General features: G+C 39.2%; 1 protein-coding gene across 1 annotated transcript; it reads right to left on the reverse strand.

The window, feature by feature from the left end:
* Positions 1-2,253: 2,253 nt before the first annotated feature.
* LOC101853409 (26S proteasome non-ATPase regulatory subunit 3) lies at positions 2,254-22,123 on the reverse strand. The gene is made up of 12 exons (XM_005107482.3): positions 21,867-22,123; positions 16,127-16,320; positions 13,529-13,675; positions 12,863-12,999; positions 11,630-11,820; positions 11,231-11,334; positions 9,786-9,900; positions 8,639-8,754; positions 7,621-7,728; positions 6,509-6,664; positions 5,246-5,296; positions 2,254-3,505 (listed from the first exon to the last, which is right to left on the reverse strand). The coding sequence occupies exons 1-12, from the start codon at positions 21,988-21,990 to the stop codon at positions 3,428-3,430; spliced, it is 1,521 nt and encodes a 506-aa protein (XP_005107539.1). The 5' UTR covers positions 21,991-22,123; the 3' UTR covers positions 2,254-3,427.
* Between the last annotated feature and the right edge of the window lie 2,632 nt (positions 22,124-24,755).

The following is a 24,755-nucleotide window of genomic DNA, read 5'->3' on the forward strand; positions in this document are numbered from 1 at the left end:
AATGTTTGATAATAGGAAAGGGAGCAAAAGAGACCAGAGCACTCACCACCCTCTCAGTCCTCTGCCAACCCCAGAGAATTTGTGTAAAAAGAAAACGGAAAGAAGGGGGTGGGGGGTGGGGGTGCTGTCTTGATGCTAAGAAGAGACATTTAGCTCAGCTTCCACGTTAAAGGAATAATATAATATTGTAAGTACATGTACATTGATAATGATATAAATGATGGTTGGTTTTCCATTTTTACAACAACCCATCAGCTCTCCGTAAGATTAACAGTAATAGATGAGAGAAGCAGAGATGAGTTTTGTTGGTTTAAGTAGTGAGTCTAGAAGCACTTGGCACAATAATGGTCATTTAGTGCTTGGGAAAAGTAATTTATTCGTTTTAAAGGTATTACGGCGCTCGCAACTGCATAAGGTCATATGAGCGCCAAAGGGTGGATGTCAACAGAGTAGTCACGGGTAATCAGGCTTATTCTGCTTACCTCTCGAGCCTCAACAGCACGAAGTCTGCTTCGACTATCAAGGCACCCCAGAAATAACAGTTCACAAGAGAGTGATAATAAACATAAAAAAAGAAATAGAGGGAAAATGACGACGGTAAGGATGAGGAAAGAAAAAGCATCAGTTCCCCCTATGACATTATTCCGGCACAGTATGAGTATGAGCATGACATTGATAAATCAGCCCATCTACAATTTTACTGTGCATAAGAACATTCCCCTTTGGGAATGGCCTGCCTAAATGACAACTTCAGTCAGTAGCACCAGAGAGTTTACAGTAATACTATTACTGTAAACCCTCTCTGGTAGCACTGTGGTTGGGGGCGCAGAGATAAGTGGAAATTTGTTTCAGTAAAAGTTTTAAGGCACTTGCGACACAGGTAGATCCTAATTAGTGCAGATTAGAGGTGTTACAAGGGTGTAAAAAAAACACAAAATAAGAAAAAGGAGAGATAAAGACGACAGATGGTTGATAGAAAAGAAGGAGCAAACCACACCAGAGCACCTGCCAACAACCTACAGAGTGGAAGTGACTTTTTAAGGGGGTTTTTTTGGTGAGGGGGAAGGGGAGACACGTGTGTGAAACCCAACACTACCGGGTGAGGGTGCCTCAGCAATGTCAAAGGCATACCATTCCACACAAGTATTCCCATCTTTTTTTTTATAGTAGAGGGTTTCACGGTGCTCGCAACTGCATAAGGTCATATGAGCGCCAAGGGTTGGGTGTCAACAGAGAAGTCTTTACAGGGAATCAAACTTAGACTGCTCACCTCTCCAGCTTCAACAACACAAGGTCTGCTTCGACTATCAAGGCACCCCCCAAATAGCAGGTCAAACATACAAAAGAAGTAGAGGAAAATTACCATAGTAAGGATCAGGAAAGAAAAAGCAGTTCCCTGTTGTAGATCAGGCACAGTTATGAGCGTGACACGAGTCAGCCCATTTACAATTATACTATGCTTGAACGAGAAATGTCCCCCCTTCGGAAATGGCTTAAAAAGACACTACAGTCAGTGGCACTGCCCCGGGGCTATTCCCATCTTGAAAGGCAACCAACAATTTAACCAAAGAGACAAGAGAAGGACTAAGGAAGGAGCTTCCATGTTGCTAGGAGACACAAAGCTCACTTTCAAAAGTAAAAAATATGTTTTAGTACTAGTAAGATTTTACGGCCCTCAAAAGCAAATTGATTTCCATCAGCAACAGGACAGCAGACATTTCTAGCTTCACAATACCACGAGCAATAGAACTGGTGTGATTAAGTGCTGTAGTCTTTGTATGTTTTAGTAGAGGTTTTACGGCGCTCGCACTATGGACGTCAACAGAGAAGTCCTTACGGTGAATCAGACTTACTCTGCTCACCTCTGTAACTTCAACAGCACATAAGTCTGCTTGTTGTAATCTGTGGCATTTTAAAACAAAACATTTTTACTAGCCACATACAGACGAAGCGAGATAAAAACAATACCAATTCAATAAGTAGAAGGAATAGCCATGAACCACCCTCTTATTTGGGAACCTTTTCTCGGAAAATGACAAAAATAAAAACTCAATGCACAGTGTTGATGAAAGAGCTGCAAAAGTTTGTAAAGGCCAAACGTGTCAACTAGAGTGTGTTCTTACTAAAATTGAAGAAAAAAATAACAGTTGCAGCCCACATTTGGGCTGTAACATTATAAACTCACACAACATAAAACAGTCAAGATTTGCTTACATACAAACAGCAAGTCAGCAAGTCAACAAAAAACAAACTTAAATAATTAAAATCACATTCTTTAATGATGTTCAAATATTCAAAGCAAAGAACAAAACAAAACAAACATTTACCATGAATCAGCACTCATGCACATAAAGGAACAATACAAGGGTACACAAACATCCTGCACATGAATCACACACAATATTACATCACTATACCAACCTTGGTACAAAACCATTCACACAATAGATCACGTGAAAAAAATTTCTGGACGAGGCAATTTTTTCCCCTCCAATCTACTTAACCACCCGGTACTAGATCTATGCAAGATTTTTTCCAAAATTCAACAACAATAATATAGTCTGCAAACATTACCAAGACAGGAGTTTGATAAGTGCAGGTTCAAGAAAACATTATTTCCATTGACAAAGACATAAACAAATGACAAACTTCAGATGAAAAATGCTTAAAATAAAACTTGCTCTAGCTTTATGCGCATAATTTGTTACGAAAGATTCTAGAGAAACCACAACGTACCAGCGTCATGGGAGACAAATTTTGAGTGGAATTCAAAAACATGTCCCCACTACCTGCACACATCCTTGCCTTTGAAACAATGCCTGTAAGCTCGGCTTTAAACTCCAACAGTTTTAACAAAATCAATTTTGTTCAATCTGTCTACAAAACCAACACGACTGCAATCTTTTCGACAATCGACCATTCAAAGCGTATATATACCAGTACTGGAAAAACTGCTGGCACAAAAGGTGTTTAACATAAAAGCCTTCCAGTTGCCCAAAGATGTGCCAATGACGTTTTGCAAAACACTCGCCATTTATTCATTCATCTGTCTAACATTTGGAACGAGAGAACAAATCATTCACACATACGTAAAGAAATGTGACATAAAGAAAATACCAAAATAATGAAGCATGGACTTCACATAATATATCATACAATAGTGCTTCTTCACCTTTCATTTGTCATTCACCTTTCATCGTACATCAAGAAAATGTACATTACCCCTAATTCACACATTTTTTTTCTTTTACTTCTTCGTGAAGTTATCTCTTAGTCATACCCCCCCTCCTCCCCTCTCCCTTCAAAGAAAAACAAAATTCTCCATAAAATATCCACGATTCGCTCGCTCAGTCAAGAAGCACTGTCACCCATCAAGCCAAAAGAGGCAAAAGATTCTTCTGTCCAGACGTGCAGTCACAGAGCAGATTTACGGGAAGCCGTCAAAATCCTCCTCCGCTATTTCTTTCGCGCTCTCGAGCTCCTGTTGCTCCCTCTCCCGGCGTTCCTGCGATGACGAGATTTTTTGCGGGCACGCCGCTGATTAGTACAGAAAACACCAACACATTCGAGTTCACTTACTACAGGAAACCAAAAACTAAAGCCACTACTTTTAGCCCCTTGCAAACCAGCTTTGAGGATTTTTTTTATGTGGCTCAGAACCAAGCCTACTTCATCTATTCAGTATGCCTTTTCAAAGTTCTGTTAAATCATTTTCACGAATCATGGCTAGGCTCTCTGGCTCACAGGCAAAAGACGAGAATTCACTTCCCATCTGGAGATAATGCAATATGAAGCAGCCTGCCTCCTAAATGATCTAAACCATGTCGATGGGGATCAGAACTTTTTTCCATTTACAACCTAGTATAATGACACAATCTCTGGGGCACTCTAGAATGGCTTATTTGCTGCAAAACTGTGACCCAAATACTGGATGTAAATCCAAAAAATTGACCATATGTGAGGCAGCGTGGTGAAATCAGGCGCTTGTCTAAATAATGAAATTGTAGAAACAGGCGAATTTCCATTGGTTTGGCAATTTTTATAAAAAATTTGTTTTTTGGCTAAACATCTTTTATCTCCATTTAAAAACACATTTCTGTGTCGATTTTTACTGAAAAACGACTAAAGATTTTTTTAAAAGTAAATTTTCAGTTTCCCAGGGCTCTCCAGCTAAAGAATTCACCAAACTTCGGCTGCCACTTTCTCTCTACTTTTACCTCTGAAACCAGGCAACCCCCCCACCTCCTTCAATCTCAAATATCTCGACTTCTAAAAAGTTCTATTGAAGACAGATGGTTAATTTTTTGTCAAAAAGCAAGACAAATGAATAAGCTTTAAGATGAAACCAATAACCCCATAAGCCAAAAAATGGACAAGCGCCTGATTCCAGCACGTCGCGACACATATGTCCCACACTATGAAAATCATCCTACTTGACAGATCTTTCGGGTTAAATGTTAACTTGCTGTGACAACTCATTTTGCCTGGTTAAAGAAAAAACATTTGACTAGGTTCAGAGTTTACTTAATAGAGAAACTTAAAGAAACAAACAAGTTTCAACCAGGGAGTGTACAAATTTCTCAAGGAGTCACAGGTGACTGGGAACAGATAAAATGTAAGTAAGAAGCCCTGCGCCTGATGTGAGATTTATTTTCCTTATTCTAGTACAGTTCTTTGTTTTATTTTTTCGTTCATTTCTTAGGTCATTTACTGTGAAACTACAATACGCAGGAGCCTAAACAGGGCTAAAAGCGTGGCATAAGTAAAAGATTTGGAAGTCTGTCTGAGCCAAATAATCTCTATCTCCATCTTCTAAAACTATGAAAACATATTGTGGGAACATAAAACGAAACAACAAAAACAAACACAGAGTCCAGATAAGAAAAAAAAAATCGATCAGGTTTGTAACAACTTCTACCTCCTGCTCCTAATGACTAATAGCAAAATGGAATTTCATTGAGTAGCACAAGCCCACCCAACCACTACTGCTGGATGATTAACTATATGAACATAAAACAATGAAAAGGATACACAACTGTAATTAATTTGTTTCATTTTTATCGGATTCAAACTTGCTACATTGGAAAACCTGTGGGTAGCTAGAAGAAAAAAACATACCCTCAGGCCAATCAACAAACCCTAAGACTACTCTATAAAAATGATTTAGAAGAACAGAGCACTTCACATCCGATTTCAATTTTCTACAGACAGAAGGACGAACTCTGGTAGTGACAGTAAAACTTACCTCAGCCGATTCAAGGTCTTTGTTGTAGGACTTTGGTGGGAAGCGCATGGCCTGTTTGACAAAAAAGAATATGACCAACATCAGCTCAAAGTCTAGCATTATTCTGCTTTGTTCTTTTGTGGGGGGGGGTTTGTTGTTTTTTTGGTCGTGTCATATGAGCGCACAGGACACATTAAACATTTTTCAGTTTGGTAGGAACTGCTTTGTTTGGATAAAGAGAAGCATATCGACATCATACTGATCATGTAGTGCCACAGGAATCAAGACAGATAGAAATGACTAAGAGAAATAGAACCTTCTATAGGTGCCCTCCTTCTACCTGCAGACACCCTTCAGTTAGCTCAAATTGAGCCAAATTCCCAGAAATACACCAGACTGCACGGTCGAGGATACTGTAAAACACCAAATTGTGCATACAATCGTTTTTCTTAAAAAGAAAACTGATTTTTTTTAAAAAGTATTACAATGTGCCACAACATGTGAAAAAATATGAAAAAATTTTCTACCCTCAAAGATAATGTTTCAGTCACATTCATTTGCTCACAATCTTTTGTATCAACCAATCAATCACAATAAAAGCTTCATCTCAAATTCAACAACAGACATGTTATTTTTCGCAATGTTGATTACTATTTACTGGTTGAACCCAAAATGGCTGCTATTTTACATTTCTGTGCTAGGGTAGTGCTAATGTTTAAAAATATGAAGACAACTCTAACACAGATTTCATACAAAAGTAAGAACAAAGAGCACCTAGCTTAAAAACAGATGTAAAACAATGTTAAAGAATTCCCTTTTCTTTCTCAAGAGTGTTATTGGTAAACCAACTGACCCCTCTTCCATGTTCGGCAGAAATTTCACAACTCTTTTGTACCCATCTCGACAGTGACATGCCAACATAGATTGGTGCTTGGGTTATTATCGAGAATTCTCACTTCATAAAAACTGGCACATACGAGGTTGATTCCTTTGAGAAGAAAATACTTACTCAAATAACACAAGTTTACTGAAAAGATGAAATACTCTGCAGAGCCTGACAGGATAAGTCAAGGCATCCCACCTCTTAAAAGATCAAAGTCACAATGCACTGGGCGTGAAGCATTTAATAATGATAAATAAATAGGATTTGTAAAGTGCATATTTCCCTTTCGACATCAAACTATATGCACCTTACACTATATTATCACCCCCAATGACCCTAGAACAATCAATCCCTCAACAAGCAATCTGTAAAACAGTGGGTTTCCTTGGCCCATCCCTCACCTTGACAGACTGGTTGTGGATGTCCAGACAGAAACTGATCCTCTGGTGGAAGGCGGCCATGGGCTCCTTGGTGCTGTACACATCCCCCGTCTCCTTGGACTGAACGTAGCCATGCTCGTGGTCGATGGTCGCCTCAATGACGCCGTCTCTGATCGCCTGAAAGACAAGCAAACATGAATCCATTGTGCTAGGGATTGTTTTGTTTGTTTTGGGGGTTGTTTTTTTTTTGGGGGGGGGGGTGTTAAATTGTATCGTATGAGATGAAGATAACGAACAGATTTATTTCTTTTTCCGATAAAAGTAACCTTGAGCCCTCCAATCGCCATTTACTCGACCTGTTACACACAACTGGGGTCTCCCCTCTGTGGGACTACATGAGGATCACTGTGATGTATGAAAAAAAGCTTTTAATCTATTTCAACTCACTGATTGCCAGAGGTTGAAATCCCAATTTCAGTCCAGCTGCTGGACCTTCTGTTTTTTCTCTTCCAAGAAGTAATTAATTTGGAATTTTGTAGTGCAGATCTCTTCAATTTTCAGCTTCCAGAAAGTAAAAACAATAAGTTTTAATTGTTTTTTTAAAAGTTAGTTCGGTAAAAGTTTTACAGACTTTATGGTTGAAGGTGAAAAGTGAATGATAAAAACTGTCATTTTAATTATCAAAAATACAAACATTTACCCTTTTCCCTACGGAACATTACAGCAACTGCAGCAAACCTGCACTTATCACTACACGGCATTGGACAGAAGGGCGAGAGCCCAAATGTTGCTGGATCGATAACAACAACAACAACAACCCTTTTTCCTAGAGTCCAAAGGTTTTTATAAAATCGAGAATCCTGTGGGGAATCAACAATGCAGAATAACTTTTTACAACCATAAGTTTACCTAGTGCAACAAGCACATAAGACAAACGAAAATATCAAGCACCCTTCAATCAGGTGCATGAAAAACTTCAGTGTCTTACTTATAGACTTATAAGCTCCCCAACACCCCCCCCCCCCCCCCCCCCCCCCCCCCAACTCTAAACTATCAAGCCTCCTGGCTCTACAATCACCAGCACCTCAAAGTCTGAAGTAACGAGCCCCCCCTTCTGCCAGCACAGGCCTTACCTTAGCCACAATGAACTCAGCATCCTCTGGGCTGTCCAGGGCCAGGCGGTGAGCGATGTCCGACAGGGAGATGCGTGAGTAACTGATGCTGATCATACGCACACCAGTCTGTGGAGAAGATAGTCGAAAAAGAATACAATACTTAAAGATGAGACTCTCAATTAATGAGCGGAATTAAATGTCATAATGGTCTGGGTCATATTACCTTAAAGGCTGGTGAACAGACACATCAACTTATTCACTCCGTAATTTTAAAACACATGTAGACATGATATAACATTTCTTAATAGTGAAGAAAAATCTTTTTCTTTTTTTTTTATGGGTAACAAAAGGTGTAAAAGTAATAAATAAGTTAATGGAAAAAATTCACATTTACAGAACTGGAATGGAAAAAAGAGAAACAGTCTAGCACACACAGAGCGAAATCAGCAAAATACAAAAGTCATGTTCGAACTTCACAATATACGTGTTTTCAATACAAAGAATATACATGTGGAAAAAATGCAGGACCTGAGAAGTTGTTCGCTATGTCCATGATAAATTTATCTAATTGGATTGAAACTGAAAGAAGTTTTTATGCCTACATTGAAACATTTAGACCATGTGGCTTTGGACTGAAGCTCAAAGAAGTTTTCACATCTACATTGATAACATAACCTTCCCCACGACCCAATTCAACTCCTACTACATAGAAAGAAAAGAGACTTACCATTACATCTCAGATTCTGTGTCATCTTCCGCTATCTTTTACAAATCTACAGTTTTCAAAAATAGAAGTGACTAAAATATTAGTCTTAGAAGAGGTTTTACGGCGCTCGCAACTGCATAAGGTCATATGAGCGCCAGAAGATTAGAGGTGTTACAAGAGAGTAACAAACATAAAAAAGAAAAAAGGGGAGATAAGGACGATAGATGTTTGATAGGAAAGAAGCAGCAAACCACACCAGAGCACCCGCCAACCACCCACGACTAAAATATATTGGCCACAAGGAATCCGAATGTCTGGTGGCCAACTTACCTTAATGACGTTATGGCGCAAACGAACAATCAGAGTATAGGTGTTCTCTGCCTGGAACTTAGTGCCAAAGGTCGCCAGAGTTTCATTAAACTTCTGCAAGTTTCCGCCCCTCACAGCTGTGCAATGGACAAGAAAAAGATATCCACTTAGCATAAGGACAGAAATGTTTGTTACAAGTATGATACAATGATATTACAGAAGTAACTCATCTTTTTGCAAAAATGGCATCTTTAGTAGTAGTAGTATAAGGTTTTACGGCGCTCGCAACTGCTAAGGTCATATGAGCGCAATGGCATCTTTGTCATGAACAACAGCATGAGCGACAATACCCCCCTTTCCCCCATCCTGAACTTTTGTGAAGCAGCGTGGTGTAATCAGGCGCTCGCTAAAATAAGGAAATTGAAGAAACCTGCATTTTTCTGCCAGTTTGTTTTTGTTGATGTTTTATTTTTTGGCTCAACACCTTTTATGTTCATATAAAAATACATTTCCTTGTGAATTTTACTGAAAAACATTGACAAAGGCAAAAAATACGTACATATTGTGTTTTTAATTTGGCAGCCATTTTCTTGCAAATTTTACCCCGGAAAACAAGCTACTCTCACCTCCTTCAATCGCAAATATCTCAACTTCTATTCAAGACAGATGCATATTTTTTCACTGGAAGAAAGACAAATAAACAAGCTTTAAGATTATACCAATAACTCAATATGCCCAAAAATTGACGAGCGTCTGATTACAGCGCATGGTGACAGATTTACTTCAACCGACATTATATCGAGCAATCAAACCAGTTCATGTATCCTAAATGTGTACAATTTCAGGTAACCATAAAACACTTATATTGACAGGAACTCCGAAGAAACCGTTCCTCAAGCTCACAATAGTAACACAATTACTCACAGCTTATCACTGGACAATATGAAACAATATACCGGTAACAAGTCTTTTTTAAATTCTCCTGACACTATATCACAACAGGCAAACTCAGCACCATTTGGCCTCATTCCCACTGAGCTGCCCAGCCACTAATAATTACTTGTGCAGCAGGTAATGTTATTCTACACATCATTCACAGAGAGCAAGACACATTCTGGCCTGCAGCACTCGTGGTAGGTAAGAATTCCCCATGAAGCACATCACTCACCTTGAGTCAGCTGGAAGTAAGGAGCCAGTGTCTTCCTCATGGGCGGCTGTCGGAACACCGACCTGTCAGGGATCTCTCCCAGAAGTAGCTCCACTGTGATTGCCAGCTTCTGGACCTGTGTGTTTATGGGAGTGGTTGTGTGTATGTGCGTAGTGGGAAGGGGAGGGAAGAAAGAAAATACATCACAGCTGAAAACTTTTCTTGAGAATAGTTTTAGTAAGAGTTTAAAGGCAAATGCAACACAATAAGGTCTTGTAAGTGCCGAATATTAACAAGAGAGCATGTAGAAAACACCAAAAAAGTAGAGATAAGGAGAATACATGTTTGATTTTTTAAAAAGGAGCAAACCACACCAGAGCACCCACTAAACACCCGTTCTTCTTAGGAATTTTGTCTTTCAATATAAAGACACAAATCATGCAAAATGAAATAGCAATTCAACAAAGACACCACTGCTGGATGGCATCGAGTGACACCCTGTTCTTGAACTCATATAAAAGTGACCCTTGACACGGCTCAACATTTTCTTGTGTCCACTCCCCTACTGTAACCCTCAAACAAGGAAAGTACATAGAAAGTCGGTAACAACACATTTGGTTTCAACAGCATCATGGAACTGTTGCCTTCTTTGATCTTTTAGTAAGAAAGAAAAAAAAAATCAGTAGAAAATAAACAACAGGTGACCTCATGCTAACATACAAAACCATTATGAAAGCCAAGAAATATGTTCATAAATCACATGAAAGATAAAAGATACTTCAACTTCTAAATTTTGAGTGAAAACAACATCTAATATCCAAGCTAAGGCAGCAAAATACTTAAGAACAGAAAAGGCAAATTTTAGAAGATGCAAAAAACTTTTCATTCTTCCATTGCTACTCACTATCCTTCATATCATTTCCAGATTATACACATAGACACCAGCTTGTTGTCTTTGCACAAAGTAGCAATGACAAATGGAAATTAAATTTTCAGCAAGATTGCTTTAAAACTGCTTAAATGAAAGAGTAGTAAATTCTAAGAACTGCGGTTTTTAAATTTTTAAAATACATTGATAAATGAAAGAGTTATCAGGATTTGTTTTGTTGCAAAATATTTGGGGACTTTTATAGTGGAAAATATTGCCAAAAAAGTGAGACGTTTCTTGGTGTATTTTGAGGGAAAACTGTTCTGAAGTCATTGTTGACTTGGAGCATATAAATGAAACTTGGCATCATCATGTGATTTTTAATGCAGAATCTAGTTCTGCTCACTGTTTCAGTATCTTTATCACTTTGAATCTTTAAGTCTAATATTTGCGCCAGCCAATCATATCTGGCCTAGCAATCACATGTCTCTTGCATGCAGGCAGCTCGCATGTTAGCTTGGTATCCTAGCACCTTCAACCCGCTCAGTTTGTTGTTAAAAAAAACATAAAATAAAATAAAATAAAACGTAGCACTTACCGTCTGCTTAAATCCAACAGCGCTGTGCTGTGGGGCTTTCCTCATTGCCTGCAGCAAATGTTTGTGGGCGTCAGAGTACTCCAGTTGGGCAGCCTTGATACGACCTAAATTAGGGGAGATGAGTTGTTGAGTGGGTCGGTAAATAATATGTTTACAATGTAATGGTGCCAATCAAGTCTAGTTCCTGGGGCCTGAATTTAGGTCATCACTGAAGGTCTATTCTTGGAAACTCTGTCATTTACTTTCTTAAACTTTTTCAGAACTATTACAGTAAAGAGGTGGTATAATAAAAACTTCAAATCCAATAAGTAAGAAAAGTAAAAAATAAGTTATAAAAAGTGGGAACCTTCATAGAGGGCATGGAAAATGATCCCATGAAAACTGCTCCAGTTGTCTTACCTAAATAAAAGAGAAACCTTGCCCATTCGTTGTTCGAGGCACTATCAGGGAAATTCGACTTTGACACCAGTTTGTCTGCTTGCTCAAACAAGTTGTAGTGGAGGTAATTTCTCAACAGGAGATTCAGCAGGCTGGCCTGGCCTTCATGGTCACATCGTAGTGTGGCTGTCCTCAGTCTTGCATGAAGGTATCTAGAGAAATAATCAATTATGAAAAGTCTTACATTCCTGTTGGCCCAGACCGTAAGCACAGTTTTAACCACCAATATGTAATTGCTGAAGGACTACAACTGATGCTGTTCAGCTAGAAAAGAAAAGGAAAAAACATTTGACAAAAATATATTGACATACCGACTGATGGTTGGATTTCTGTTACTTTACCCCTTTACGTCTCTAAACAATGAAATAATCATCTTTTTTTTTTGTGAGCAGTGTCATAAGAATCACAACTGTTGCTCGTGACATATTTAACAAAAATTTGAAGAACAACAAGGTTATTTTATGTCTTAGAAAATTTTTGCATTTCGAACCCCTAGAATTAAGTTGCTTTTTTAGTAAAGAGTTTTAACGCACTTGCAACACAATTGGCCATATAAGTGCCAAAGATTACACAAACACAAAAAAGAAGGACAAGAGATAAGAATGATAGATGTTTGATATGAAAGAAGGAGCAAACAACACCAAAGCACCAGCCAATCACCCACTAGGACAAAGTTACTGTGCAAAGAAATCCTAATCAGGATGAACCAATATCATTAAAGTCATACAATGACAAAATATTATCATAATGTTGGGAAAATCACAATGACCAAAAAAATGCACGTACAAGTCATTTCACCCTGGGTTACTTCTTTGCTTGAAAATTTGTTGGTGCATTTGTCCCCTTTTATGACTCTAGGGTAGGCCATCGTAATGTTAAAAGTAAAATAAAGTTGTTCCCGCATCCAATCCGGACATAAGGGATTGCCTTGTCAGTGAGACAACTTCCTGGGCCTTCTGCATATTGTGGTAGGGAAGTCAGTTCCTTTCTACACCGCCTTTACTTCCCCAACTCAAAGTTAGGTACCCATTACTGCTGGGTGGCGAAAAAAAATCCATTTCTGAACTGAGGCTCGAACCTGGACTTTTAGCTTCGGAGACGAGCGCACTAAGCGCTCTGCCACCCCATCCTCATCATAATTTTACTGGACTGAAAAGAGAAAAAAACATCAGAGAACACTTTGAAATAACATACGTCCTGATCTGCTCCAGTTTGTTTGTGAGTTCATAGGCACGGGAGTAGTAAAAGTAACACTTGGCAGAAAGCATGTCCATTGTCCTTCTGTTAAGCAGGGCCAGTTTCTTCATGAGCAGCTCAGAACACTCAACAGCCTGAAAATAGGACGGTAAAGCTGTGACGCCTAGATTGAAGGGTTATATAACCTATACCATCATGTATACCAGGCACAAACTAAAAATGTAAAAACATTTACAGAGAATGTTGTTTTTTTTCTTTTTGGTTGTGAATAGACAAGAGTTTCAGCTTAAAAGTCAAAACATTTTCAACATTTCAATAAGAACAGTTATCAAAACCGAAAAGTAAGGAGTAGACCACACAAGAGTACCCAACAAGCACAGGAGTACCTGCAGCTCAATTCTTTAAATCTGCATGGGAATTTGTCTAACAGCAGAGGCAAATCTTTATTCAGAAAGAATTCACAAATTAGAGCTTCTCTCAAGAGTCATTGTATAAAGGGCATGTAAGATAATTACTTGTCTTAAGATATTTTTTCAAAAATGATTTTAGGGGGGGGAAGAAAGAAAGAAAAGAAACAGAAGTCCACATGGGGAAAAAACCTCGCCCCTAAACTTTCCCCCTCCTGAGAAAATGAAGTTTTTGTAACAAAAACAAGTCCCTCACCCGCTCATTCTGCTTCGTGTCGATGAGGTAGATGAGAACCAGGAGGTGGATGTAGATTTCAATCTCAGGAACAATCGGAGCAGATGCCAACTTGCCAGAACGAGGTCTGAACGTCCCAGAGACACCATTCATTCCCTCACTCTGTCCCTGAGAAGTATGAAAAACAACAAGAGTTTTGTGTGAGGATAATTAATTATGATCCTTAGCAGTTCACTTCATCAAGGCCATATAGGAGAAATTCTAAACTCTTGTTCACTGCAATTCAATAAACTCACAAGAAATTGATCAAACCTCAGCAGTTCTCCCAAATTTGCACGAAGAAACTGACTTTTGGTATCATTAAATGAACCATTGAACTACAAATCAGTAACAGAACCGGTCATTTTGAGAGATAACGAGGTCAAAAAAATGTCCCAAAACTTTACATAGAAATACAGTGGTTAAGCTCTCGGACTCTCAACCATTTGGCAGTGGATTCAAATCCCATCAAGGGCCCGATACTGTGCGCTTGGGAAAGGATCACTACAAGAAAGTTGTTGGCCCGATACTGTGCGCTTGGGAAAGGATCACTACAAGAAAGTTGTTATCTTCACCTTGGTGGGAATGGGTACTCGGCTATAGACATCAAAAGGTCTTGACTTTTTTGTCCCGTGTTTTAACATTAGCAAAGATCGTACATAACAAGATAGTTCACTCAGCCAAAAAAGTAGTACAGTCTTTGTCTTGAAGCTTTCTTTTGTCTCTCCAGAAGAAGCACAGCTTGTTATTTACGTTTTTATTGTTTCTCACACAAGTAGCATGACTCTGTTCACATAGTCCGCCCTTTTTTTAAGAGGGCGCCACCGAATTTTGAGGACACTTCTTTCATTGGCTCAAAGAGAGGAGTGAACCATCTTGTTATTCACGATCTTTAGCATTAGTTAGTGTAATCTGCAGCTTGTACAGTATGCTTTCGCGGATGAATGTTTACTGGATGTTCTTCTAGGATATACTGGGTAATAAACACTGTAAAGAGCACAGAGCATTCTGTGGAGCATATGTACCATATAATAATTAGTTTAGTTTAGTTTTAGTAGAGGTCCTACTGCTCTCGCAACTATATATAAGATCATATATGAGCGCCAAGGGGTGGATTTCAACAGAGAAGTCCTTACAGGGAATCTGGCTTACTCTGCTCATCTCTCTAGCACAAAGTCTGCTTCGACTATCAAGGCACCCGGAAATAGCGGGTCACAAGAGTGTAACAAACATGTAAAAGAAGTAGAGGAAAATGACAATAGTAAGGATTAGGAAAGAAAAAGCAGCAGTTCCATGTTACAGGTCAGGCACAGTTATGAGCAAAGGTCATACATGACATAGCAAGAAAAACAGACAAAGAGTTTGTGTCTGTATTTGAGTAAGTATAACGTGATTGTCTATGAAAGAGAGAGAGTAAGAGAGAGAGAGAAAGAGAGACAGATAGGGGAAGAGAGAGAGAGAGAAAGTAAGAGAGAGAGTGAGAAAGAGAGGGGAGAGAGAGGGAGAGAGAGACAGACAGACAGACAGACAGACAGACAGACAGACAGACAGACAGACAGACAGACAGACAGACAGACAGACAAACAGAGATGGAGATGGGGACAGAGGACAGAAAGAGAGATAGAAGAGTGAAAAGAGACACTACTTACTATTTCAGTCGCTAAAGTTATTTTATCTCTAATTTTTTATAATAATAATAAATTGCATATATATAGCGAATTTTGACAAAGAAGTGCTCAATGCGCTGCACAATAATACAAAGAACATATGCAGCGCACAGCTCCTATAGTAATCCTCTTTCTCTCTCTCTTGTCTGTCTGTCTCTCTCTCTCTCTCTGTCTCCGGTACATCCTTGAGTAAAGACGATCCCACAAAACTTACCCAGACACCCTCGTATCGTACACATTGATGACATCACATAGTCATAAATTGTCACAGAACAGAACAGCATGAAGAAACGATACTGAAAGAACATAATATTTGTGATAAAAGTGATTACAGCAGAAAAAAAAAAATTCAGACACACAACAGTCTCTCGCTTTCTTTTAACAAGTTCATCACATGTGTCACGATGCGGTGGAATCAGGCGCTTGTCAATTTTGGGGCATATGGAGTTATTGATACCAGCTGAAAGCTAATTTATTTGCCTTGCTTCCAACAAAACAAATATCCATATATCTTGAATAGAATTCAAAATATTTGCAATTGAAGGAAGTGAGGTCTCCTGGTTTCAGTGGTGAAATTAGGGAGAAAATGGTTGCCAATGATCGGTAACTCCAATAGCTAAAGAGTCTTTGAAAACTGAAAAAAGACATGTTCTGTGCCTTTAATCAATGTTTTTCAGTAAAATCCACACAGAAATGTGTTCTCTATTGGGCATAAAAGGTGTTAAGCAAAAAAAAAAAATTTTTTAATCGATAAAAATTCCAAAACCTGCAGGCAAATGAGTTTCTCCAATTTTGTTATTTTGACAAGCGTCTGATTTTACCATGATGCCCTAACATATGTCTAAACATACTAGACCAGTTAAACTTCTGTTCCCATAACTTTTTCTACCTCTCATTTCATAAAAACACTTACATCTGCCAAAAATGGTAACAGCTCCTCCTTATTGGCAATGTTTTGAGCAGTGAAATATCCTTTCATCAACGATCGGAGAATTCTCGGATTCAGCTTTCTGCGTATGGACATCAAACCACGCACAACTCTTGACATGAACCGCGGTTCTTTTGTTGCCACAGCCTTCTCAATGTGTCGCACTTGCTCTTTGATGTCTGCACAGGAAAAAGAGGAAATTCACTGTGAAGAAAACTCTATGCATACACTTCTTAAACTTTGGTGTCTACACTTACCAGAAAGCCTGGGAAGCTCACACTACTTGTAGCCACACTTTTAAAAGCCACTGACATGGTGCTTTCGCCTCAAATTAGTTTAAAATTGTTTTGTACACATGTTTTTTTCTGGTACTGAGGCTTTGATAAATGTACTTGCCGGCACAGCCTTTCACTATTGTGATGTGATGTCAATGATAATGTCCAATGTTTATCATTTCTTGTACATAACAATGATGGTGGATTTCACGATAAGGGTGTGAGAGACAACACGCGGTTTGAGAGCAAAACATTCGGAAATTGACCTATATTTATCCCCTTTCGAACCCCAGATCATTCATAACAACAAGAGCATCTAAAAAGGTTTTTGAACGGGCCACGGCGTCACTTTTCGCCCGATTCTGTTACTTTTAGTTCGCGTGACTCAGCAGCCCGCCGGAGCTCCCCGGCTCGGGGTCACAGGGTTAATGAGCCCTGAGGCGACTTTGCCGGTGTCGGTCGGGAAGTTCGCATTTTTGACTATGTTTAAAACGATATAACTTCTTCCCCATCCCACACAGCAAACCATTACGCGGATGTACTAAAAGCTCAATGTCTTGAGATTTATTCTGCGTTAGAATGGTTAGTTTCTGTGCCTTAGTTTTTGTTCTAGACAAGTGTTTGTAGAGTACCCAATTTGTCCTATTTTAGTTACAAAGCTATGAATAAATGATTGTTATTTTTAAAAAGGCACGACAGATCTCTCCAAATTCTGTGTTAAACTGACTACGAATATCATGTCTTTTACCATTAGAAATCTTAAATCTGCGGTAGTAGTAATAATCAAGTTATAAGAGAAGAAAGATGCACATCTGCATATTTTAACTAAAGACGATCAGCGTTAGCTCTTATTTTACTATTAAACAAGAGAAAGTTACTCTGCGTTTGTTCATGAATCATGCTGTGTCTGTGGCAGCCTGCATACAACTATAAAGATATAATATAGAATCTAAGCGATTAAAAAAACCACAAAACCGTGTAAATACATAGGTAGAGATAAACTTCTCGATAGGAATAAAAATAATGACAGCTAACACATTCATTCTTAGTTTTTGTGTAGGAAATATGCGCGGATACAATTATGAATGTAAAGAAATCAGTCACATTGTCAGTTATTGCAAATGGTCACAGAAACGTAAAAAAAGCTGGGAAAGTCTGGTGCTGATTCAGTGTCCCTGGAAAGCTAGAAATTATTCTTATAACCCAATTACGAGAAGTCATCCTTATTATTCAGTCAACTTACAAAACCTAAACTTAGCGTTTTAAGAAAAGTAAGGAATCTCTGGAGTGTAACGGATACTGTTCGTGTATTAGATCTACGTTGAAGATATATTCTAGCACTAATATCGATTTGCACTTTTGATTGAGAAACTTCATGATAACTTTTATAAACTTTCGAGAAAATATGCGAATATTCATGATTATATTAGACACATAAAGTTGTATTTGGAGGAATTACTTCGTAGCGAATTGTGTGCCCGATGGATAAAATTGCAAAATTACAGCCTTCTATTATAAGCGCAGATACCATCTTTTCTGAGTATCTGCACTAATGTTATGTCGTTCATATTCCAAAAGTTCGACAGATTTTGACGATGCGTTTTTTATATATTGATTTTTTTTCATTCACGCTAGTCCCAAAAAAATTACAATTTAGCATTGCCGACTCCAGCGCGTCTAACGAAATAACCAGACAAGTTACAACTTCTGTTCTTTTTTGAGTCTCAAGAGCAGAAATGCGTGCTTTGGGTGCACTAAATGAGAATTACCATAAATACAAGGATACAGCTTCAATAGTACGTTGAAAAGTACCAAAAATTAAGTCGGCCCAGACAGACCGGCGACAGGGAGCTGACCCCCGTGACCCCGACGTGATAAGGCGCCCGGCGGGGAACCCCCCGCGGCAACTAAAATTCCACTGCCGGTGCGCCGTGGGGCGTAACTAGATCTACACATAATGTCTTAACAGCTTATGAGAGGGGGTTATTCATGTGTTCGTAACACTTTGTAAATAGAAAGCTATAAAAAATAAAACATAGGCCCTAGAGCGTTATTTTCATCATCAATTAACATACTCACACAGTAAATCTCTATTCATGGCAAAAACACGTTTCCAAGCACGCTCGCTGTACACCAACAGTACACACACTTAGTGACCCCATTGTCCAATTGTCCTGCCCGGAACATCCGACGTAATCGGTAACTGATAAGATTCACATCTCAGCACAGACGCAGGACAAGCAAGAGTTAATAAAGAAAAGAGTATGACTCGCATCTCGGCACAGACGCAGGACAGGACCTGAGTTAAATGAATGATGTCCAATGTAAAATAACACACCAGTCGCAAACAATCATGATCATGACCATCAAAGATGAAAATGATCTCAAACTAAAGTAAAAGAGGGGAAGATTGAAGAATACTGGACCACTCGTACATTATTGCGCGAGAAAGTGGGTTGGTGGGGCGGGTGGTTGGGGTTGAGGAGGGGGGAGGGGGGGGTTCAGGGGGGTCTCCCCCCTGTAGCAATGACATAGCAATGCCAATAAAAATTTAAATTTTCATTTTAGCCCTTTTTTATTTGGTACCTAAGAAAGAATTTTCAATTCTAAGTATGGGGTTGTAAAGGTCGGCAAAATATGGATGACCCACATGTAGGAAAATACTCCTAAAAAGTGGACCACGCAGTAGCAGATTCTGTAAGAAAATCGACGATATCTGTAACTAATCGGAGTGTTAGAGAGAAACTTGGCTACCCGATGTGTTTTTGAGTGTAGAAATCATTTCTGCAGTCAGATTTACTACTCATTTCGTAGTTATTTTGTTATAATTAAAATTTTGGTGTACATATTGCGATTTTGCGAAAAAGGGGTGTCGGGATGAGTCCATTTTATTTATAGCATCATATCACAACATGGGATCTTGAAGAATATATGTCGGCAGTGTGATTAAATAATTGCAAAGCTTTTTATGATGACTTTAGACCTTGCCAACCGTAAAAGATAAGTTAATTCAATCTAGCATGCCGCACAATTACAAATTCTTTTTCCCCGTTGAGACGTGAACACCCCGAGACGATATAACCTCGCCTCGGAATAACCCCATTGCGATGTTACAGGGGAACAGAGAGAAAAACAACCGGATGCGCGCGCCCGCCATTGCCCTATTTCAAGTGACCAATGAACGGGCGCTGAATAGTCATGCGGGGATTTGTCGTGAGAGTGAGGGGAAAATGGCCGGTCTCCGTGCGAAGCCGCTTTGGATAGGGGGGGTAGTCGTGCATTCATGATCGGGTCTAAACAACTACTTGACACAGCACGTTCAAATTTGAGTACACTATAGAGGATAGATAGATCTATTACCATCTCGGCGTTGAAATTAAACTCCTTATAGTTTTCGGTGTACACGATACGAAAGTGTTCCCGACACCAAAAGTATAGGTTAATTTATGTGTACGAACTTCAACGTCCACATATCATTAGTTTGCCCTATTTTCTGATTGGTTGCCAAGTTTCATTTGGATTGGTTCGGAAATAGAGCAGATCTAGGTTGACAAAGTTAGTCACCTACTCTTCGGCCGGGTCCGCAAAATCGCCCGCAAACGGAGACCAAATTTTCGCCGCGCGGGAAAGCCTGATTGGCATTGCTAAATGACAATGAAAAATTAAATTTTCATCCAAATTGCTTAAAAATGGGCTTAAATGAAAATAGAGTAAATTCTAAGAACTATGGTTTTTAAATTTTAAAAATCCATTGATAAATTAAAAAAGTCATTGGGACTTCTGTTTGCAAAATGTTGGAGGACCTTCATATATATATAGGAACGAAATGTATACAGACCCGGTAACCAGGAACAAAATCACAAAGTATACAGACCCGGTAGGGGAACTCTTTTGTTATGTCGGAAAGTTTCAGCGCCCAGACCCGGTAGTGTGTGTGTGTGTGTGTATGTGTGTGTGAGTGAGAGAGACAGAGAGAGAGAGAGAGAGAGAGAGAGAGAGAGAGAGAGAGAGAGAGAGAGAAAGAGAGAGAGAGAGAGAGAGAAAGAGAGAGAGAGAGAGAAAGACAGCGTGACTGCTCGATTGAAATTATGACATTGTTCTTTTCTTCAAATTGTGATTCCCCCAACTCCAAAAATGGAGGAAAAACGATGGTTCTTCGAAAAGACATTCGCAATTTTCATTTAAATCTAGATCTTGGCTAACCTCGAAACTAGATTTAGATCAATGATTTATGTCTGTCTGTCTAGATCGAGACCTAGGCCATAGATCTAGAAGAACCTAGATCTAGGTCTACCCTGAGCCAAGAGGGCGCTGAAACTTTCCGAAATCACAAAAGAGTTCGCCTACTGGGTCTGTATACTTTGTGACTTTGTTCCCGGTTACCGGGTCTGTATACACTCCCATATAGGAAAAAATCGCCAAAATGTGGGACATGTTTTGATGTATTTAGAGGAAAAACTGTTCATAAGTCAGTTAATGAATTGGAGTATATGATGAATGAAACTCGGCATCTTCATGTGATTTTTAGTGCAGAATCTAGTTCTGCTATCACTTTTTCGATGTCTTTATTACTTTGGATCTTAAAGACTGATATTTGCGTGAAATTTGTTGAATTGCGTGACATCATTTTTACCGCGACACGATCACCCCTTCTAAAACTCAGTAAAGCGCTATCGGGAAATCCCGCAATGTAGTCATCGGTGACCTATTTGGTTATAGGCAGCCAATCACATGCCGCCTAGCGATCACGCGCCTCTTGCATGCAGGCACCTCGCGTTTGGAATGCGTGATCTAGTTTCCAGCTCTAGTGTTTTATCAATAGATTGGTGGTAATTTTAAGTTGGTACGTAAAATCTACTTAACGCAGAGATCTGAAATTTTACAGCAATAAAGACATGAGGGGCGCTTTTGTGTGGTCGGCGATCAACCTGCAGCTCCGCTTAGTTTTCGAACCGCAGAGGAAATTCGCACGAACACAGCAATATCTCCGGTTCTAGAAATCGTTCGAGATTGTACGCTGGCATGTCGTTAGTTTAACCATTTCTCTGATTGGTTTCCGAGTTTCATTTATAATTTTCGTCCAGGAGTTTTCCCGTAACTATACTTAGAAGAGAGTCACTTCTGATTCCGACGGCCCAAAAATTAGCCCTCGCGCGGAGGCCGATTTCCGGCCCAAGGCGAAACGAGCGATTGGTATTGCTACCCCCTGACAAAATTTTTATGAATAGATCTACCGGTCCGAGATTCTCCATTGAGAGATATTAAAAACGGGAAAATTATGAATTCCTGCCTAAGGTTGAGACATAGGCAAAGTCAGTCCGCTGCTCCGGTATTCTTCAATCTTACCTAAAAGAGAATCTTTGCCATAGAGATCCATGTCTTGGAATGTTGACTGTAATCTCAACAAGAAAATTCTCTTTTTTTTTTTTAATTTCTATTTGATTTCTTACCTTCCAGAGTAAGGAGCTCTGGGTCTTTCTTTTCCTCTTCCTTCTTTGAATCATCTTGTTTGTTGCTTGTTGATGCTTCTGAAACATCTTTCATTTCAACGTCCTCTGAATTTTTAACAACCATCTTCCTAGATTCCAGTGGGTCCTCTAAACTATGGTTTCGTTTTACTCTTCCAATGTTCTATGATCTGTTATAGAAGGTAAAGTAATGACAAACAAGATAGAGCGAGATTGTAGTCACGCAGCAAATATTTTCTCCGTAGCTAATCTCAGTACATCCCTATATTAAAAGTCTCTGGTACATCCAGAGACTGGTACATCGTTTGGCTTAAAGAACTCACAAAAATAGACATGGGGTCAGTATAACTATCACTTTATTTTTTTTAAAATCAAGTTATAAATTTCCCATCAAACTATTTTTTGCTTTTGGTATTTCGTGATTGCTGACAAGCCGAGGAAAAAGAAACCGCAACCAACTTCCGCTTTTAAGCAGAGACCACCGGCTTGCCAAATAGACTGTAACAAGCCAGAAAAATGTACCTTTGATGAGCCAAAATAATAATGTTTGTTGTAAATAAAATTGTGCTCTTGAATCTTTTGTAAGTTAAAGACACCAAAAGGTTTCTTGACGGCATAAATTATTCAAGAGCACAATTTCACCTCCACAGAATATGCATTTGTATATTATATTTTAGACTGGTTTCTGATACAGAGTGCATTTTCGATATATTATTACTAGCCTATGGAGCGCACGATTTAAATTAATGTTAGTCAAATGAAGGACAAGGGATAACGGGGCCCCACACGCACTTGACTTTAGCGATACTGGTATTTTGCCTTGATTTAGAAAATTAGAAGTAATAGAGCGGTTATTGGTACGCACATTAAGTTTTATGAGCACAAAGAAAAGTTGCCATGACAGTTCGCGATCTAGTGTAAGTCGATATATAGTTCCTCTAATGACCATAAAGTGTTTAAATTTCCATGGCAGTTTTTTTCCATTGCAACAGGAGTATTAAAGCCCGAACTGAAAGCAAAATTTCAAGGTTGTTTATTGTTTAGTAAGGCATGTCAGGTAGACTGCCTTGCTTCTTTTTTTTTCTCAGCCAATTTTTATGACTTAACTGCGTCTTTGGTGTAGTGGCCAGCTGGTGCCAGGCGCTTCGCTATCACACGCTGGAGACCCAGGTTCGAACCCGAGTTTAGGGAGAATTTTTATCGAGTACATGGTAGGCCTATGTATCTTGGTCTTTTTGCTGGGATGCTGTATCTTTTTTAGCCCATGGGCCCTGACAGGCAGAGTCGGAAGGTCGCTTCCTAAATGATGACATGTCAATTGTTTGTTTTAGTAAAGCTTTACGGCACTCGCAACGCAATAAGGCCTTATGAGTGCCGAAGATTAGAGGTGTTACTTAAGAGAGTAACGAACACAAAAAAGAAGGAGGGGAGATATAAAGACGATAGATGTTTGACAGGAAAGAAGAAGCAAACCACACCAGAACACCCGCCAACCGCCCACCATATCAATTGAATTAAGGACATAATATACTTATTTATAATCTATGTATATGAGGAAGGGTGCGACGGCCAAGGGATATACATGTTTATTAAGTGCGTCAAAATTGTGGCCTGTGAAATCAAGGTGTAGGGCCTGTAGTATCTGAAGCAGCCACTTTAATTGAGAATGTGCCCCTTTTAAATCACAAATCAAACTATGATAAAGGTAATCTTCCAGATGATCCAGGGTGAGAAGAAGTAGGCCTAGAATCTATATAATTATCTTTTTCAAATAGTGAACGTAAATGTATGGGTGCGCCAGGGGCGGCTCGTGGGGCTAAAAAGTGGACGTGCACAATTAAGCTATCGCATGCTGAAGATAGTCAAGCACGGGAATAGTAAATGAGACGGTGTATATGTATCATTTTAAGATTTGGGTTGGTGAGGGAGGACCTCGTGCTTTTATTTTCATTCTTTTTACTTATCGCTTTAATTTCTAGTACTAAATTTGTTAGTTTGCTAAACATCAATTTCGTTCATCCTGTGTTGGAACTGAACACTCAAGTAATAACTTTCACCACTCCACTACAATACCATTCAAAGGCACAACTCATAGGACGGTCACATTCACCTCCCTCAGATTCATGGTCACAGAGTCACACTTAGCCCTAGTCTTCTGGATGGTACGATTTCCCTAGAAGCCTGTAAGGGGGCCTCTCAGACCCCCACTATTTATCCTTTGTATTTTATGGATAAACTTGGTGGTTGATCATCATTTACAGAAACTTAAACACAGAAACGTTGAAACAAAGCACCCAAGACTACACATACAGAAATAATCTGTTTAACGAACAAATTTATTGAACTTTATATATCATATATTAGTTGGTGAACAACTTTGAATGAGGTTAGACTGTAGAAATCAATGCAATTTGGCACTTGTTTTCATAATGATTGTGAGTCGGTCATGTCATGAGCATGCTGTTTTTATTGCTGAATAATGAGATTGAATTTAAACGATGATGTGGTAGTTTTTCAGTTAAAAATGAATCTCATGAAAATGCCCAAGAAGACTTAATTACGGTAAATGATAATTAGGATGATGCCAAAATAGTGTGGTACATATAGTAACTTTGTACCAGTACTGGCACCGAAGACCAGGAGACAAGTGCTCGGGAGTGTCTACTGACAGTGAAGACAAACGCGCTTGGAAACAGAGTGTTCCCCACCAACTGATATTCCATAAGACAAGACATTCTGTCCTTGTTTCTCTGATAAAGTCCACAGCGTTTCCTCTTTCTTTGCCCATGTTCAGTGGCCAGTGCTCTGGCTTCTTTGGTTTGGGTAAGTGGTGTGACACCACAGAGAAGCATACTCATACGAGCTGACTTA

The sequence above is a fragment of the Aplysia californica genome, unplaced genomic scaffold (assembly GCF_000002075.1).
Source record: "Aplysia californica isolate F4 #8 unplaced genomic scaffold, AplCal3.0 scaffold00608, whole genome shotgun sequence".
Classification (NCBI taxonomy): domain Eukaryota; kingdom Metazoa; phylum Mollusca; class Gastropoda; order Aplysiida; family Aplysiidae; genus Aplysia; species Aplysia californica.